We start from the raw sequence: 15,993 nt of genomic DNA, 5'->3' as shown, positions 1-15,993 counted from the left end.
TGACTTCTCTCCAGAGTGAATCCTTTCATGTACTTTTTTTTTTTGAGACAGGGTCTGGCTCTGTTGCCCAGGCTGGAGTGCAGTGCGTCTTGGCTCACTGCTACCCCCACCCCTTGGGCTCAAGAGATCTTCCCACCCCAGCCTCCCAAGTAGCTGGGACTACAGGTGCATACCACTACATCTGCTAATTTTTCTATTTTTTGTAGGGACAGGGTTTCACCATTTTGCCCAGGCTAGTCTCAAGTTCCTGAGGTCAAGCGATCTGCCCACTCAAAGTGCTGGGATTACAGGCGTGAGCCACTGTGTTCAGCCTCATGTACTTTTTTAAGTTACCAAAATGAATGAAGGCTTCAAAATGACCGAAGGGAATGGCTTCCCTACATATTTTACACTTACAGGGTTTTTCTGCTCTGTGAGTTGTTATATGTTGACAATGGTATTTAAAAAGAATTGATTGCTTTCCCACATTCCTTACATTCATATAGTATCTCTCCAGTGTGAGTTGTTTCATGATTTTGAAAGGAATAAAAATTATGAAAGGCTTTCCCACATTTACATTTATAGGGTTTCTGTCCAGTGTAAGTTTATTCATGATGTCAAAGGGAACTGGAAATATAGAAGACTTTATCATTGTTTACATTCATATTGTTTCTCTCCAGTGAGTCTTTTCATGTCTTTGACATACACTGGGATAAACAAAGGCTTTCCCACATACCTTGCATTTATTCGGCCCATCTCCTGTATGCATTACCATATGTCTTCGAAAGCTTGAGCTATGAGATAACGCTTTCCCACACTGCTTGCATTCATAGGGCTTCTCTCCACTGTGAGACTTTTCGTGTCTTTGACATACACTGGGATAAACAAAGGCTTTCCCACATACCTTGCATTTATGAGGTCCACCTCCAGTGTGCATTATCATGTGTCTTCGAAAGCTTGAGCTATGAGATAATGCTTTCCCACACTGCTTGCATTCATAGGGTTTCTCTCCTGTGTGAATTCGTTCATGATATCGAACTAAACTAGGACGATCAAAGCCTTTCCCACATATCTTACATTTATGAGGTCGATCTCCAGTGTGCCTTTTCATGTGTATTTGAAAGCTTCCAAGATGATGAAATGCTTTCCCGCATTGCTTACACTCATAGGGTTTCTCTGCACTGTGAGTGGTTTCATGTCTTCGAAGGGAACTGGAAACACTGAAGGCTTTCCCACATTGTTTACATGTATAGGGTTTCTCTCCAGTGTGAGTTCTTTCATGTCTTATATAGGAACTGGAATCAGGCAAGGCCTTAGAACACTGCTTACATTCATACGGTTTCTCCCCAGTGTGCGTTCTCTCATGTCTTTGATAGGAACTGTAAAAAGGAAAGGCTTTAGAACAGTGCTTACATTCATACGGTTTCTCTCCAGTGTGCGTTCTTTCATGCATACGCAATAAACTGGGCCAAAAAAAAGCTTTCCCACACAACTTACATTTATAAGGTCTGTTTCCACCTTGCACTACCATGTGTCTTCGAAGGTTTCTACGAGAACTGAAGGTTTTTCCACATTCCTTACACTCATAGCGTTTCTTTCCAGTGTGAGGCCTTCCACGCGACTGAAAGGAGTGATGATAACTGAAGGCTTTCCCACGTTGTTTATCTGTATGTGGCTTCTCGCCATATTCCTGATACTCACAAGGTTTGTATCCAGCATTAACTGTGATGTGGCTATTAAGGGATAAATGACCCATTATGACTTCTTCACACTCGGTGCTTTGACATGGATCTTCTCCAGGACAAATGCTGTTGTTCACAATACTACCTCGAATCAGGCTAAATGTTTCTCCACATTGACCACTGTCTTTACTTTCACTGAATCTCTCTACCATATGACATCTATAAAAAATGAGAAGTACGTTACTAAATAGTTGTTTCTAAATGATTTTATGTGTATTAATAGGTATCAGATGTACTTTTTCTTTTTTTTTTTTTTTTTTCCCCTGAGATGGAGTCTTGCTCTGTCACCCAGGCTAGAGTGCAGTGGCATGATCTCGGCTCACTGCAACCTCTTCCTCCCGGGTTCAAGCAATTCTCCTGCCTAAACCTCCCAAGTAGCTGGGATTAGAGGCGCACGCCACCACGCCCAGCTAATTTTGTATTTTTAGTAGAGATGGGGTTTCACTATGTTGACCAGGCTGTTCTCAAACTCCTGACCTCATGATCCACCTGCCTTGGCCTCCCAAAGTGCTGGGATTACAGACATGAGTCACTGCACCTGGTCAGATATACCTTTTTAACATTACCATGCAAAGTGTAGGCTTCAAGCCCTGTTTGAACATGAATGAACTGAATGCTATGCAAGACAACCCAACACCAGCAGGGCTTTTGTTTTTTTTTTTTTCTTTTAATTAATTAATTTATTTTTTGAAACAGGATCTTGCTCTGTCACCCAGGCTGGAGTGCAGCAGCAGGATGATGGTTCATGTAGCCTTGACCTCCTGAACTCAAATGATCAACCTACTTCAGCTTCATGAGTAGCTGGAATTATAGGTGTGCACCAACACACTTGGCTAATTTTTTTTTTTTTTTTTTTTGAGACGGAGTCTTGCTGTGTCACCGGCTGGAGTGCAATGGTGCAATCTTGGCTCACTGCAACCTTCACCTCCTATGTTCATGCAATTCTCCTGCCTCAGCCTCCCAAGCAGCTGGGGTTAAAGGTGCACACCACCATGATCAGCTAACTTTTGTACTTTTGTAGAGAAAGGGTTTCGCTATGTTGGCCAGGCTGGTCTCAAACTCCTGACTTCAAGTAATCTGCTCGCCTCAGCCTCCTAAAGTGCTGAGATTACAGGCATGAGCCACCATGTCCAGCCTCATATGTAAATTCTTAGACTATGTTTTAGGAGGAAATTTTTAAAGACTAAATAAATTTAGGCTGGTGCAGTGACTTACGCCTGTAATCCTAGCATTTGGGGAGGCCAAGGCAGGCAGATTACTTGAGCGCAGGAATTCAAGACCAGCCTGGGAAACATGCCAAAACCCTGTCTCTACAAAAAATACAAAAATTAACCAGGTGTGGTGGTGTGCACGTGTAGTCCTGGCTACTCAGGAGGCTCTGGTGGGAGGGTCACATGAACCTGGGAGGTTGAGGCTGCAGTGAGTCAAGATCATGTCACTGCACTCCAGCCTGGGCAACAAAGCAAGGCCCTGACTAAAAATAATAATAAAAATAATTTTTTTTTTTTTTTTTTGAGACAGAGTCTCGCTCTGTCGCCCAGGCTGGAGTGCAGTGGCCAGATCTCAGCTCACTGCAAGCTCCGCCTCCCGGGTTCCCGCCATTCTCCTGCCTCAGCCTCCCGAGTAGCTGGGACTACAGACGCCCACCACCTCGCCCGGCTAGTTTTTTGTATTTTTAGTAGAGTCGGGGTTTCACCGCGTTAGCCAGGATGGTCTCGATCTCCTGACCTTGTGATCCGCCCGTCTCAGCCTCCCAAAGTGCTGGGATTACAGGCTTGAGCCACCGCGCCCGGCTAATAATAAAAATAATTTTAAAAAATAAAAAATAAATTTAAGCTGGGCTTGTTCATTTTGTTTTTAAAATTTCCTTTCATTCTGAGAATCACTTCAGAAACATAACTTTCTCCTGTGAGTGCAAATTACCTTAGATTTCTCCTAGGATTTTTGTTCTGATCTTCAGTATTCTGGCCTTCCCATATGTTTCCTAAAAGGTAGATCCAGAAAATCACTATACATTATTATAAAATTATATAAAACACTAAGATTTTACGTATACTGCAATCATACATGATTCATTCATCAAACTACAGTTAATTCTGTACAGTTTGGGGGTGGAGGCAGAGTCTCACTCTGTTGCCCAGGTTGGAGTGCACTGGCACGATCTCAGCTCACGGCAACCTCTGCCTTCCAGGTTCAAGCGATTCTCCTGCTTCAGCCTCCTGAGTAGCTGGGACTACAGGTGCCTGCCACCACACCCAGCTAATTTTTGTATTTTTATTGGAGATGGGGTTTCACCATGTTGGCCAGGCTAATCTCAAACTCCTGACCTCAAGTTATCTTCCCACCTCGGCCTCCCAAAGTGCTGGGATTACAGACATGAGCCACTGTACCCAGCCTTACAGTTGATTCTTTAACAACACATGTTTGAACTGCACAGCTCCACCTATATATGAATTTTCTTCAGTTTCTGCTATCCCTAAGACACCAAGATCAATCCCTCCTCTTACTTAGCCTTCTCAATGTAAAGATGAGGATAAAGACCTTTTAATCATCTACCTCCACTTAATGAATAGTAAATATACTTTCTCTTCTTTATGATTTTCTTATCAGTATTTTCTTTCTCTAGCTCACTTTATTGTGAGAATATATTATGTAATACATGACTTACAATATATGGATTAATATGGATTAATCAACTTTATTTATTTTTTTTATTTTTTTGAGAGGGATTCTCGCTGTGTCTCCCAGGCTGGAGTGCAGTGGCATGATCTCGGCTCACTGCGACCTCTGCCTCCCGGGCTCAAGTGATTCTGCTGCCTCAGCCTCCTGAGTAGCTGGGATTATAGGCACATGCCACTATGCCCGGCTAACTTTTGTATTTTTAGTAGAGACGGGGTTTCACCATGTTGGTCAGGCGGGTCTCGAACTCCTGACCTCGTGATCCGCCTGCCTTGGCCTCCCAATGTGCTGGGATTACAGGCGTGAGCCACCATGCCCAGCCAATCAACTGCTTATGTTAGCAATAAGGCTGCTGGTCAATGGCTGCCTAAGCTGTGGTGGACAAAAAATTATATGAGGAAATACTTCTTTCAGAGCTGTCACCTCTGAATTCTGTGTTGTTCAAGAGTCCATCACATGCCCTTTCCATATTTCAAATCACTGAACAGCACTGATGACCATGAAACAAATGTCTGTAATTGATTAAGTGAAGACATGATACCATCCTTACTTATACAGTCCAGGTTCCTGATGGTTTCTTGCATCACATATCTGTACAAATTCTTCTGTGATGGACCCAACAAAGCCCATTCCTCCTGGGTGAAGTTCACAGCCACATCCTCAAAGGCCACTGTGTCCTGAAACATTAAAAAGTTACTTTACCAAACAGGTAAATAGGAACAGGTCTCTTCTTGGTGAGTTAAATGAGTCTTATTGCCTGGATCACCCTAATGTCTATTCCTGTAGTGGGTTGCGGTTCTTGTCAAAGTCCTACTGACAAAGTCCTACTACTGACTGTGCAGAAGACAGCTACCATTAGCAGTCCTGAGACTACATGTCCTTACAATTCTTATTCTCAAAGTTGGACCTTTTATGGTGTCTAGGAACTGGATTTAGGGAGTGCCACACCAGTGTAACTAATAACAGGCTTGATTGTATATAAACTGTTTGTGATCAGCCACTGCTAAGTTTGAATGGTTGTCCCCTCCAAAACACATGTTGAAAGTTAATCCGCAAAGTGGGAGTAATAAAAGGTGGGAATTGAAAAGATGATTGAGTCTTGAAGGTTCAGACCTCATGAATAAGTTAATCTATTCATGGATCAATGGCTTAATGAATAAATAAATGACCTCAGGAAAGGGACCGGTGTCCTTATAAGATGGAAGAGACCCGAGTTAGGCACTTCAGCCATTGCCATGTAATGCCTTGTGCCATCTAGGAACTCTGCAGAGTACCCACCAGCAAGAAGGTTCTCCCCAGATGCCCAGGCTTAACCTTGGACTTCCCAGCCTCCACAACAGTAAAAAACAAATATTGTTCCGTATAAATTATCCAGGTTCAGATTATTCTTAAGCAACAAAAAACAAACTAAACCAGCCACCAAAAAATACTATAGGCACTGGGTCTCTAATGAGAGAGCCTGGTAGATAAAATATCACGTTTTTTTGCAACTTGTTAGTTGGAGGATTTGACACATCCTCCGGGATTATACTAACAGAAAATCTGGAAGCTGGTAACTGGTTTCCTCTAGATCAAATGTAGTTAAGCATGACAAATAATAAAAGATATTTCACCATCCCAGTGGAAAGATTTTGAACATCTTATTGGGTAATGTCAAAGGAGAAGGAAAGAAGGGCAATGAGAGACTGTATTATTAGAAAAGAACTCAATGTTATCTCTCATGAATATTTATAAGATTCCCTAAATAACTAAAACAGATCTAAATAACTAAAAATTACACTACCAGCTGGGCACCATGGCTCATGCCTGTAATCCCAGCACTTTGAGAGGCCAGGGCAGATGGACCATTTGAGCCCAGGAGTTTGAGACTAGCCTGGGCAACAGGGCAAAACCCTGTCTCTTCAAAAAAAATACAAAAAAAATTAGCCAGGCATGGTGGTATACCTGTAGTCCCAGTTAATGGGGAGGCTGAGGTGGCAGGATCACCTGAGCCCAGGACATGAAGACTGTAGTGAACCATTACTGAGCCACTGCATTCCAGCAAGGGCAATATAGTGAGATTCTGTCTCAAAAAATAAATAAATAAAATTACATTACCAAATCTAATAGAAGTCACAAACATCTAAAAATGATTTAAAAAAAAAAAAAAAAGCTTCTCACTGGCTGGGCGCAGTGGCTCACACCTGTAATCCCAGCACTTTGGGTGGCCGAGGTGGGCAGATCACCTGAGGTCAGGAGTTCAAGACCAGCCTGACCAACATGGAGAAACCCCATGTCTACGAAAAATACAAAATTAGCCGGGTGTGGTGGCACATGCCTCTAATCCCAGCTATTTGGGAGGCTGAGGCAGGAGAATTGTTTGAACCCGGGAGGTGGAGGTTGCGGTGAGCCAAGACTGCGCCATTGCACTCCAGCCTGGTTGACAAGAGCAAAACTCTGTCTCAAAAACAAACAAACAAAAACCCTCTTACCAACAAAGTGACAGTTTTTCAAAAACAGATAAAGGATTTTGAAACTATAATATTCAGCACCCCATACCATTAACAAAGAGATAAACAAAGTGGAGCTTTTATTTGTCCTTGGCCCAATCACTCCCCACCTCTGTGCCAGTCTTGAAGACAGCAGCCTGAGATCCCAGTGTGGAACTCTGGTCACTATTCTAGAGAAAGCAGATCAGATGTTATTCACAAATTATTGTCTTTGTATTTTCCAATCATTCTGGGGATGATCAGAAGGTGTGAAACAAGGCTCTCTTTTCTATTTCATCTACAATGGAATCCAGTTAGGGTCAAACATAAGAAATGCTGAAAAACGGTGCAAAATACACAAATAGCCTGCAACTACTTGGGACAACAGATTGTAATTAAGACATACATCAAGGCCAGGCGCGGTGGCTCATGCCTGTAATCCCAGCACTTTGGAAGGCCAAGGTGGGCAGATCATGTGGTCAGGAGTTTGAGACCAGTCTGGCCAACATAGTGAAACCCCGTCCTCTGAAAATATAAAAATTAGGCACGCTTGGTGGCGCATGCCTGTAACCCAGTAGCTGAGGCAGGAGAAACGCTTGAACCCAGGAAGCGGAGGTTGCAGTGAGCCGAGATGACGCCACTGCACTCCAGCCTGGGCGACAGAGCAAGACTTCATTTCAAAAAAACAAAACAAACATCAACAAACCAACAGATGATTCACTGAAAAGATCTGTAAAATTGATAAGCCCACAGCAAAGTTAACATAGAAAAAAGAGAGGCCATCACTACTAACCCTATGGACATTAAGAGCACCATGAAATATTAGAAACAACTGAATGGCCACATTTTTGATAAATTACATGGAATGGACCAATTTCATAAAAGATACAATCTACCAAAACTCATAAAAGTAACACCAAGTAATATGAATAGGCCTACATCTATTGAAGAAATTGAATCAATAAATGATAAATATCCCAAGAAAAAGGAACAGGCAAGGATGGTTCCACTGGTGATTTATGGCAAATACTTATGGAAGAAATGATACCAATTCTCTACAATGTCTTCCAGAAAACAGAAGCAGAGGTAGGAAATACTTTCTTTTTATTTTTATTTTTTGAGACTGAGTTTTGCTCTTGTTGCCCAGGCTGGAGTGCAATGGCGCGATCTTGGCTCACTGCAACCTCTGCCTCCCAGGTTCAAATAATTCTCCTACCTCAGCCTCCAGAGTAGCTGGGATTACAGGCACCTGTCACTATGCCCAGAGACAGGGCATAGTAGAGACAGGGCTTCCCCATGTTGGCCAGGCTGGTCTTGAACTCCTGACCTCAGGTGATCCATCCACCTCAGTCTCCCAAAGTGCTAGGATTACAGGTGTGAGCCACCACGCCCGGCACAGAGGTAATACTTTCTAATTGATGTTATAAGGCCAACATTGCCCTAGTTGAAAACAGACAGACATTACAGACGTATCTCCACTATGTAAGGACACAAGGGGAAGATTGCCATCTTTAAACCTGGAAGCGGGCCCTAACCAGAGATATGACCTACTTGAACTTGGATTCCCAGCCTCTACCCCTTTGATAAATGAACAAATGTTGTTTAAGGCATGCAGTTTATGGCAATCTAGTATAGCAACCCTATGTAATTAAGACAGGGAAGCCCTTTCTCTACCACACATCAAGGTTTTGAAGTCTACAGTAATCAGGAGAGTATGGTGTTAGCAAAGTGATGGGTACAAAGTCCAATGGAAAACGGCAAATTCTGGAACAAGAGCATCTATTTTTTTTTTTTTTTTTTTTTGAGACGGAGTCTCGCTCTGTCGCCGGGGCTGGAGTGCAGTGGCCGGATCTCAGCTCACCGCAAGCTCCGCCTCCCAGGTTCATGCCATTCTCCTGCCTCAGCCTCCGGAGTAGCTGGGACTACAGGCACCCGCCACGTCGCCCGGCTAGTTTTTTTGTATTTTTTAGTAGAGACGGGGTTTCACCGTGTTCGTCAGGATGATCTCGATCTCCTGACCTCGTGATCCACCCGTCTCGGCCTCCCAAAGTGCTGGGATTACAGGCTTGAGCCACCGCGCCCGGCCACAAGAGCATCTATTTAAGGTATGAGAAACTATGGCACAGCAGGTATTGCCAGACAGTGATACAAATGACAGCCACTTCAACCCAAAGAACAGGGACAAATTCTTAACTCCAGGAGAATAATCAATCTTCTGCCTAACACCTCCATATACAATAATCAACTAATTACAGATCTGCTTATTTTCATGAATTTTTATTCGCTCTATTACCTCAGCTTCCATTTTGAATGTGGTTCTACCTTTCTAATACCAGAAAAAGTATTTTAAGAGCCTTGAGACAGTATTCATTTTTCTGTAGTCATCATGGAAGAAAGTTTTTTCCAATTTATTTTTCCTGGTAGCATTTTCTCTGCTAAACCCTGAAATTCTATTTGAGATAATCCAATTAAAAAACTAAACAACAACAACAACAACAACAAAACAGACCTGGGAAACTTGCTATACAGGCTCTGTGTAGTATGACAGAAAAGTAAACAAGAATTTTTTAAAGGCATATACGACTAGATCTATATAATTTGTTTTCTGAAATCCAACTCTCTCTTGTCCCTTTAGGAACATCTTATCTTCTCTATCAATCTCTAATGATAGAATGCATTTTACAGTTAAGAAAAAACTGAACAGAAATGAGTGAACAAATCTTTTCAAGGTTGACAACCCCAGGGAGGGGCAGTGCTGACTGGAACACAGACAAGTCTCATTCAAGGGTTAGGTCAGGTCCTCCTGTCACCTGGGACATCCCCCAGCCCCAAGCTGCTCATTGAAGTGCTCAGTGACTACTCCCCACCCCCAACCACCAGACACCACACTGTGTATTCTCAGGCTCTTGCACCACGTCACTGGGGTAAGATATCCTTGACCTTTCGGATAGTTTTTCTTGCTTCACTAGTCTAAAAGAATTCAAAGGATGGGAATGATTTCGATTTTACCCCCTCAATACCAGCAACTGAGTGTCTGACCAGCCATGTCTCTAAGAAATGAAAACTGGGCTTGGGGTGAGAAAATTGAGTATCCCAGGGCTTAATTTTTTACAAGAGGATACCAGGGGAATCCTCCCACCACAGGGGATCCCACTCTTCCCCTGGGAGGCCCCAGCCCTGCATCTCAGGCTGTCCTCCAGGAGGAGTGACCCAGGGGCTGATATTCACTACCCTCCAAGACAAGGCTGCTGTATCCACTTGGTGCCAGTCCCGGGCAGTTATCAAAGCCAGCACCAGGAGAAGATAGTGTGGGCTCAGGACTCATCAGCCGGTGGTTTCCAAAGGGGAACCTCAACCCAGACACATTGAGATAAGGTGCCTGTGCCCAGGGAAGATAAAAGGAGGAGAGGCGCAGACATTTTTCTTGTTCGTTTTTACAGCGGAGTGGTTAAACCACCTGACAGGTGGCTATTCTTTGCATCCTCACATATGAAATATTCACAAACAAAAATCGTATCTTCTAAAAAAGAGTCATATATTGCTACCTGGAGGGAAAAAATGACAGTTAAAATACTGCATTTGTTTGAAATACAGCCTAGGGGACAAAGAGTTCATTATGTTGCTGTGAACTGAGGACAGTGTGGAGTCTTAATTAGGGAAAAGGTTAAGGGGAACAGGGGAAAAGGTTGTTAAAATCTTAATTAGGGAAAGGCTAAGGGGAACAGGGGAAAGCAGAAAGATAAAGCAAATAAGCTATAAATCTGTCTATCTTCATGTCCAGAGAATTTAAACAAAAGAGAATGCAGGTAAGTTACAGGTCTAACTTTGTCTTTTTTCTTTTTTTTTTTTTCTTTTTTTTTGAGACGGAGTCTCCCTCTGTCACCCAGACTGGAGTGCAGTGGCACGATCTCAGTTCACTGCAACTGCCGCCTCATGGGTTCAAGCGATTCTCCTGCCTCAGCCTCTCGAGTAGCTGGGATTACAGGCATGTGCCACCACTTGCAGCTAATTTTTGTATTTTTACTAGAGAAGGGGTTTCGTCATCTTGGCCAGGCTGGTCTGGAACTCCTGTACATATCTAACTTTCTTTATGGCCCAAGACATATGGCCCAAGACATGGCCTTCTTGCCCAGATAACGCACTTAATTCACAGACTTCCTGCTCACCATCAAACGCCTCAATTTATCAAACACCGGGGCTGACAGAGGAATGCAAGTTAAGCTCCCTGCTGCCTTGGCGCTATCAATCAGTCTAAGTTCCATTCTATAAAATCGCCCACAAGCCTCGGTTTCTCTCCTGCAGGCTTCCCATGGCCTCCCTTGCGATGGATTTTCCTACTTTCGCTAATATTACTCTACCTACAACTGTCTCGGTAAAAATTCTTTTATCCCAGCATTACCGGCCCAGATAGCAGTCGTTCCCCTGTGACAGAGAGGAATCAGCTTTATGAAATGCAGGGCGAAATCTGGAAATCTAGGGATTTACTGCCAGCCCCAGGAGTTAGGGTGAGGAGACAAGATAAGGCATTAGACACCTGCCTTCCCAAACCTTTGAAGACTCAGAGGGAAACCGGTCCCCTTTGGCAAGAAAACAGAGACTGAGGATCCCACAGATCACAGCTCCTCCCACGCACGAACCCCACACACGAGTGGGGATTCCCCCCATGACCTTTCCATGACCCTCCCCCAATCTTGGGGAGAAGTGGGGCTCCGGGCGCAGAGATGCCCAGAGAGGGCTCCGAGGTCCGGACCGCAGTCGCCGCGCAGGGACCGGACAGGACGCCCGGGGTCCCGGCTGCCGGCCCAGCCTCACCCTGCAGAGCAGAGCTGCGCCAGAGGGACTCGGGTCCCAGACCCCGGAGCTGACGGGGGGAGGGGGGGGAGGCCCAGGTTTCAACGCGGCCGATTCTGGACGGTTCCAACCAGCCCTTCCCCACTTTTGGGACACTTGACCCCGCACACGCACCATTTCCCGGCTTCCGGGATGTTCCAGGGTACTCCCTCTGCTTCCCGCTGCCAGTGGGGGTCCCAGTGTGACAGAGGCCGCCACAGACTTTCCAGGGCGTCTCTCAGTGACCGAGGCTAAAGCTGAGCGCAGGGGCGTGGAGAAGACACCGCGGGCTCTTTGAACCTTGCACCCTCTTCCCAGCCGCGCGCCTGATTGACAATTCCTACGACCTCGCCCCATGGCTCTGATTGGATAGGGCTCCAGGTCCAGCCCCTTGGGCACTGAGTGACAGAAGAAGCGATCACGCAGTGCTGAGTAGAGCAGGATGAACGAGTTCCAGGCACAGCCCTTGACAGGGCAGGCTTCCTCCCAGAGCTGTATAATGATCCCTTCCAGGGAATATTTGCATTTATGCAGAATTACCTGCCCGTACTCAGCGGGCCCTTACTGCCTTTTCCTCCTGGAGAAGGAGTCACAAGTGTTTTGCAGGGAATCCCAGACTCACGGTCCGTTGGAGCCATTTCCCTGGCCTTAGAGCAGAGGGAAGCCCAAGGCCACACAGGCCATACTGCAGCAGGAGGGGGGCCTGATGTCCACCGGGCGTCAGGATTTGAGGATGAGATTCTTGGCAGCAAGGTCAAGCCTTCCTCTCTCACCTTGCATCTCAATCTACTCATTTTCAGCCAAGGAAATAAAAACAGGTCAAGAACGGTATTAAAGTATCAAATGTGTGGAAGAACTGAAATCATATGGCAGCAATAAATGAATAAATGAATCAAAACAGAAAAAAAAAAGCAAAAACTTGAACTAGTGCAGATAAGCAGCCTGCTGCCCTCATACTTCACAAGCAAACGTCCCATTCAGGAGGCTAAAAATATTCCCAGACTTGGCAGCCAGACTCTTGACTGTTGAAATGGAACTCCAGAGTGAACCAAAACCTGGTGATGAGACTGGGACACTGAAGGATTTGACTCTGGGAGCTCAACATACTTCCCTGTGCCCTCTGCAGAGTGTGGAAATGCTCCCTCCGTCAAGACGTGCATTTTCACCAGCAGGAGAGTTTCATGTAAAGTTAATTTAAGGGCCCAGCGCGGTGGCTCACGCCTGTAATCCAGCACTTTGGGAGGCCAAGGCGGGTGGATCACCTGAGGTCACGAGTTGGAGACCAGCCGGGCCAACGTGGTGTAACCCTATCTCTACTAAAAATACAAAAATTAGCTGGGCGTGGTGGCGGGCACCTGTAATCCCAGCTACTCAGGAGGCTGAGGCAGGAGAATCACTTGAACCTGGGAGGCGGAGGTTGCAGTGAGCCGAGATCGAGCCATGGCATTCCAGCCTGGGTTACAGGGTGAGACCTGGTCTCAAAAAAAAAGTTAGTTTAAGGCACTGACCTACATAAACTGTCAAATTAATCAGCCCTTTACCCAGATTTTCCTAATTTATTATTATTATTATTGTTATTATTATTATTATTATTATTATTATTATTATTTTGAGACAGAGTCTCACTCAGTCGCCCAGGCTGGAGTGCAGTGGCGCGATCTCCGCTCACTGCAAGCTCCGCCTCCCGGGTTCACGCCATTCTCCTGCCTCAACCTCCCGAGTAGCTGGGACTACAGGCGCCCGCCACCACGCCTGGCTAATTTTTTGTATTTTTAGTAGAGACGGGGTTTCACCGTGTTAGCCAGGATGGTCCTGATCTCCTGACTTCCTGATCCGCCCGCCTCGGCCTCCCAAAGTGCTGGGATTACAGGCGTGAGCCATCGCGCCCGGCCTACATATAAATGTTAAGTTCTGATTCTATGCGCAGCTTCGGCCTACGTGCAGGCGAGCACAGGCTGCAGAGGAAGCACCAAAGGGGGCTCTATTTGCCTCCCTTTGCAACCTTCAGAATGGGCTCAGTGTAGAGTCACTGCTTCAAACTCTGCTGCCCACTCTATGTGGTTGGGGCTCAGAAAACAATACCCCAAAAAGAAGACCTTGGAAGAAGCCTCAGAAGCAAAAGTTTTTTCTCCGCAGAGGGCAGAGGAAAAACAGTCCCATTCTTGGAACTCTTAGTCCTACTTTTCTAACCAAGACTAGCAATAGAAACGAGAATCTCTCTTCTCCAAAGTGGGTCATAGAATCCAGAACCCTTTTCCCCTAAATCCAGGCATAAAATCAAAACATATTACTCTAACTTTCCATTGTCCTTTCTGTGTAAAAACTGGCCATAAGCAAATTAACTGTCTAACAAATTAATTGTAGGTCAGGGGTGGCCCTGGGGCTTCCACATTGGAAGAAGAATCATCTTAGGCCATATATAAAATACACTAACAATAGCCGATGAGTTTTTTAAAAAGTAGCAAAAAAAAAAAAAAAAAAATTCCTAATGTTTTAAGAAAGATCATGAATTTGTGTTGGGCTGCATCCAAAGCCGTCCTGGGCCATGGGTTGGACAAGCTTGCTGTAGGTCATAAGACCTTCCATTTCAGAGTGGGTCCCGCCTCATACCCAGAAGGAAGGAATGCATGTTCAGAAAGGCCAAGAACAATCTAGACACACAGGCCTTGATGGGTTTCCCCACTCAGTCTGTTAGCATTGGATCATACTCTTTTGGTATAATCACATTTCTACATGGCTGTCCATACGTTGTTAAGCCTAAGCATAAAAATGAACAAGTTCCTTTGTATCTCTGGGTCTTTATTCTGAAGCTTCCCAGATATACACATTAAATAAAATTTGTCTGCTTTTCCTCCAGTTAATCTGCCTTCTCTCCAATTAATTCAGCAAAACATCAGAGGGCAAAAGGGAATGTTCCCCATGGCCTCTGTAAGAGTCTTCACTTGCTTCCCACCAGCACTGATGAGTTAACTGAGACAAAGACCCTCAATTCCACTGTTTGAATAAAAAATTGGCAGTCTTGCGTTTCTTCCTGTGTTTATATATAAAGTAGAGGAAAAAAAATATATAAGATATTTAATAGGGATCTGGAAACTGGTAAATACACTGGGCATGGTGCCTTGGGCCTGTAATCCCTGCACTTTGGGAGGCAGGAGGATTGCTTGAGCCCAGGAATTGGAGACCAGCCTGGGCAACATGGGGAGATCCTCTTTCTTCTAAAACAAAACAAGACCCGGTGCAGTGGCTCACGCCTGCAATCCCAACACTTTGGGAGGCCGAGGCAGACAAATCACAAGGTCACAAGTTCAAGACCAGCCTGACCAACACGGTGAAACCGTCTCTACTAAAAATACTAAAAATTAGCCAGGCATGGTGGTGCGTGCCTGTAATCCCAGCTACTCAGAAGGCTGAGGCAGGAGAATTGCTTGAACCCGGGAGGCGGAGGTTGCAGTGACCTGAGATCACACCATTGCACACCAGCTTGGGCAACAGAGCGAGACTCCATCTCAAAAACAAACAAATAAACAAAACCAACTGGTAAATATTCGAGAAACAAACATGCTAACAATCATTTTTACCTTAACAAACTGTTGTGTAAAACGACTAATTAAATGTGAGCTTTCCCCTCTCCTTGGCTTCAGTCACTCCCTGACCTTCACAGTTCAGGGCTGACATCATGTGCTCTGTGCCTGGAGATGGACATGTCCCATTTATCCATTTGAAACCCCCTCTCAACCTCAGCCCACACCACTGACCCACTTAGTCATATCTGTATCTAACTCCTAAGCATTATATAAATACTTGTTCCTTTTAAGCAAACTGGCCCAGGTTGAATTCACCTGTTGTTCTCATGCCCAGAATTTCATTTATTCATTTGAAACAGTCTTCCCATATAATGTCTTGGGTGAGCACATATCCATTTTATTTGCTTCTGTTCTTCTTAACCTGTGTCACTACCTGCTTAGTGAGGGTACAGACAGAATATTCTAAGTGACCATCACCTGCTGTAAATACTGGAGGTCTCAGAACAACCCTGAGAAATCTGCACCAGGGAAAGGATGTGTGAATATTAATGTCACCCCTTACCGCAACAGTTAGCATTTTTTGTTTGTTTGTTGTTTTTTGAGACAGGCTCTCGCTCTGTCACCTACACTGGAATGCAGTAGTGCCATCATGGCTCACTGCAGCCTCAACCTCCTGGGCTCAAGCGATCCTCCTACCTCAGCCTCCCAAGAGGCTGGGACTGCAGGCATGTCCCACCATGCCTGGCTAATTTTTGTATTTTTCTGGTAAAG

General features: G+C 44.9%; 1 protein-coding gene across 1 annotated transcript; it reads right to left on the bottom strand.

Moving 5' to 3' along the window:
* Positions 1-640: 640 nt before the first annotated feature.
* Positions 641-11,991, bottom strand: ZNF563 (zinc finger protein 563). Its single transcript, XM_023188750.1, has 4 exons — positions 11,834-11,991; positions 4,951-5,077; positions 3,645-3,705; positions 641-1,880 (listed from the first exon to the last, which is right to left on the bottom strand). The coding sequence occupies exons 1-4, from the start codon at positions 11,834-11,836 to the stop codon at positions 641-643; spliced, it is 1,431 nt and encodes a 476-aa protein (XP_023044518.1). The 5' UTR covers positions 11,837-11,991.
* Between the last annotated feature and the right edge of the window lie 4,002 nt (positions 11,992-15,993).

Source organism: Piliocolobus tephrosceles, chromosome 21, assembly GCF_002776525.5.
Source record: "Piliocolobus tephrosceles isolate RC106 chromosome 21, ASM277652v3, whole genome shotgun sequence".
Taxonomy (NCBI): Eukaryota; Metazoa; Chordata; class Mammalia; order Primates; family Cercopithecidae; genus Piliocolobus; species Piliocolobus tephrosceles.
The sequence above is the reverse complement of the archived record's forward strand: the minus strand, read 5'-3'. Positions and strand labels throughout refer to the sequence as shown.

Coding starts and splice junctions, on each gene's coding strand:
- ZNF563 (XM_023188750.1), bottom strand. Junction 3,706..4,950: donor CAGGAACCTGGACTGTATAA/GTAAGGATGGTA, acceptor TCTACCTTTTAG/GAAACATATGGGAAGGCCAG. Junction 1,881..3,644: donor AATCCTAGGAGAAATCTAAG/GTAATTTGCACT, acceptor CATTTTTTATAG/ATGTCATATGGTAGAGAGAT.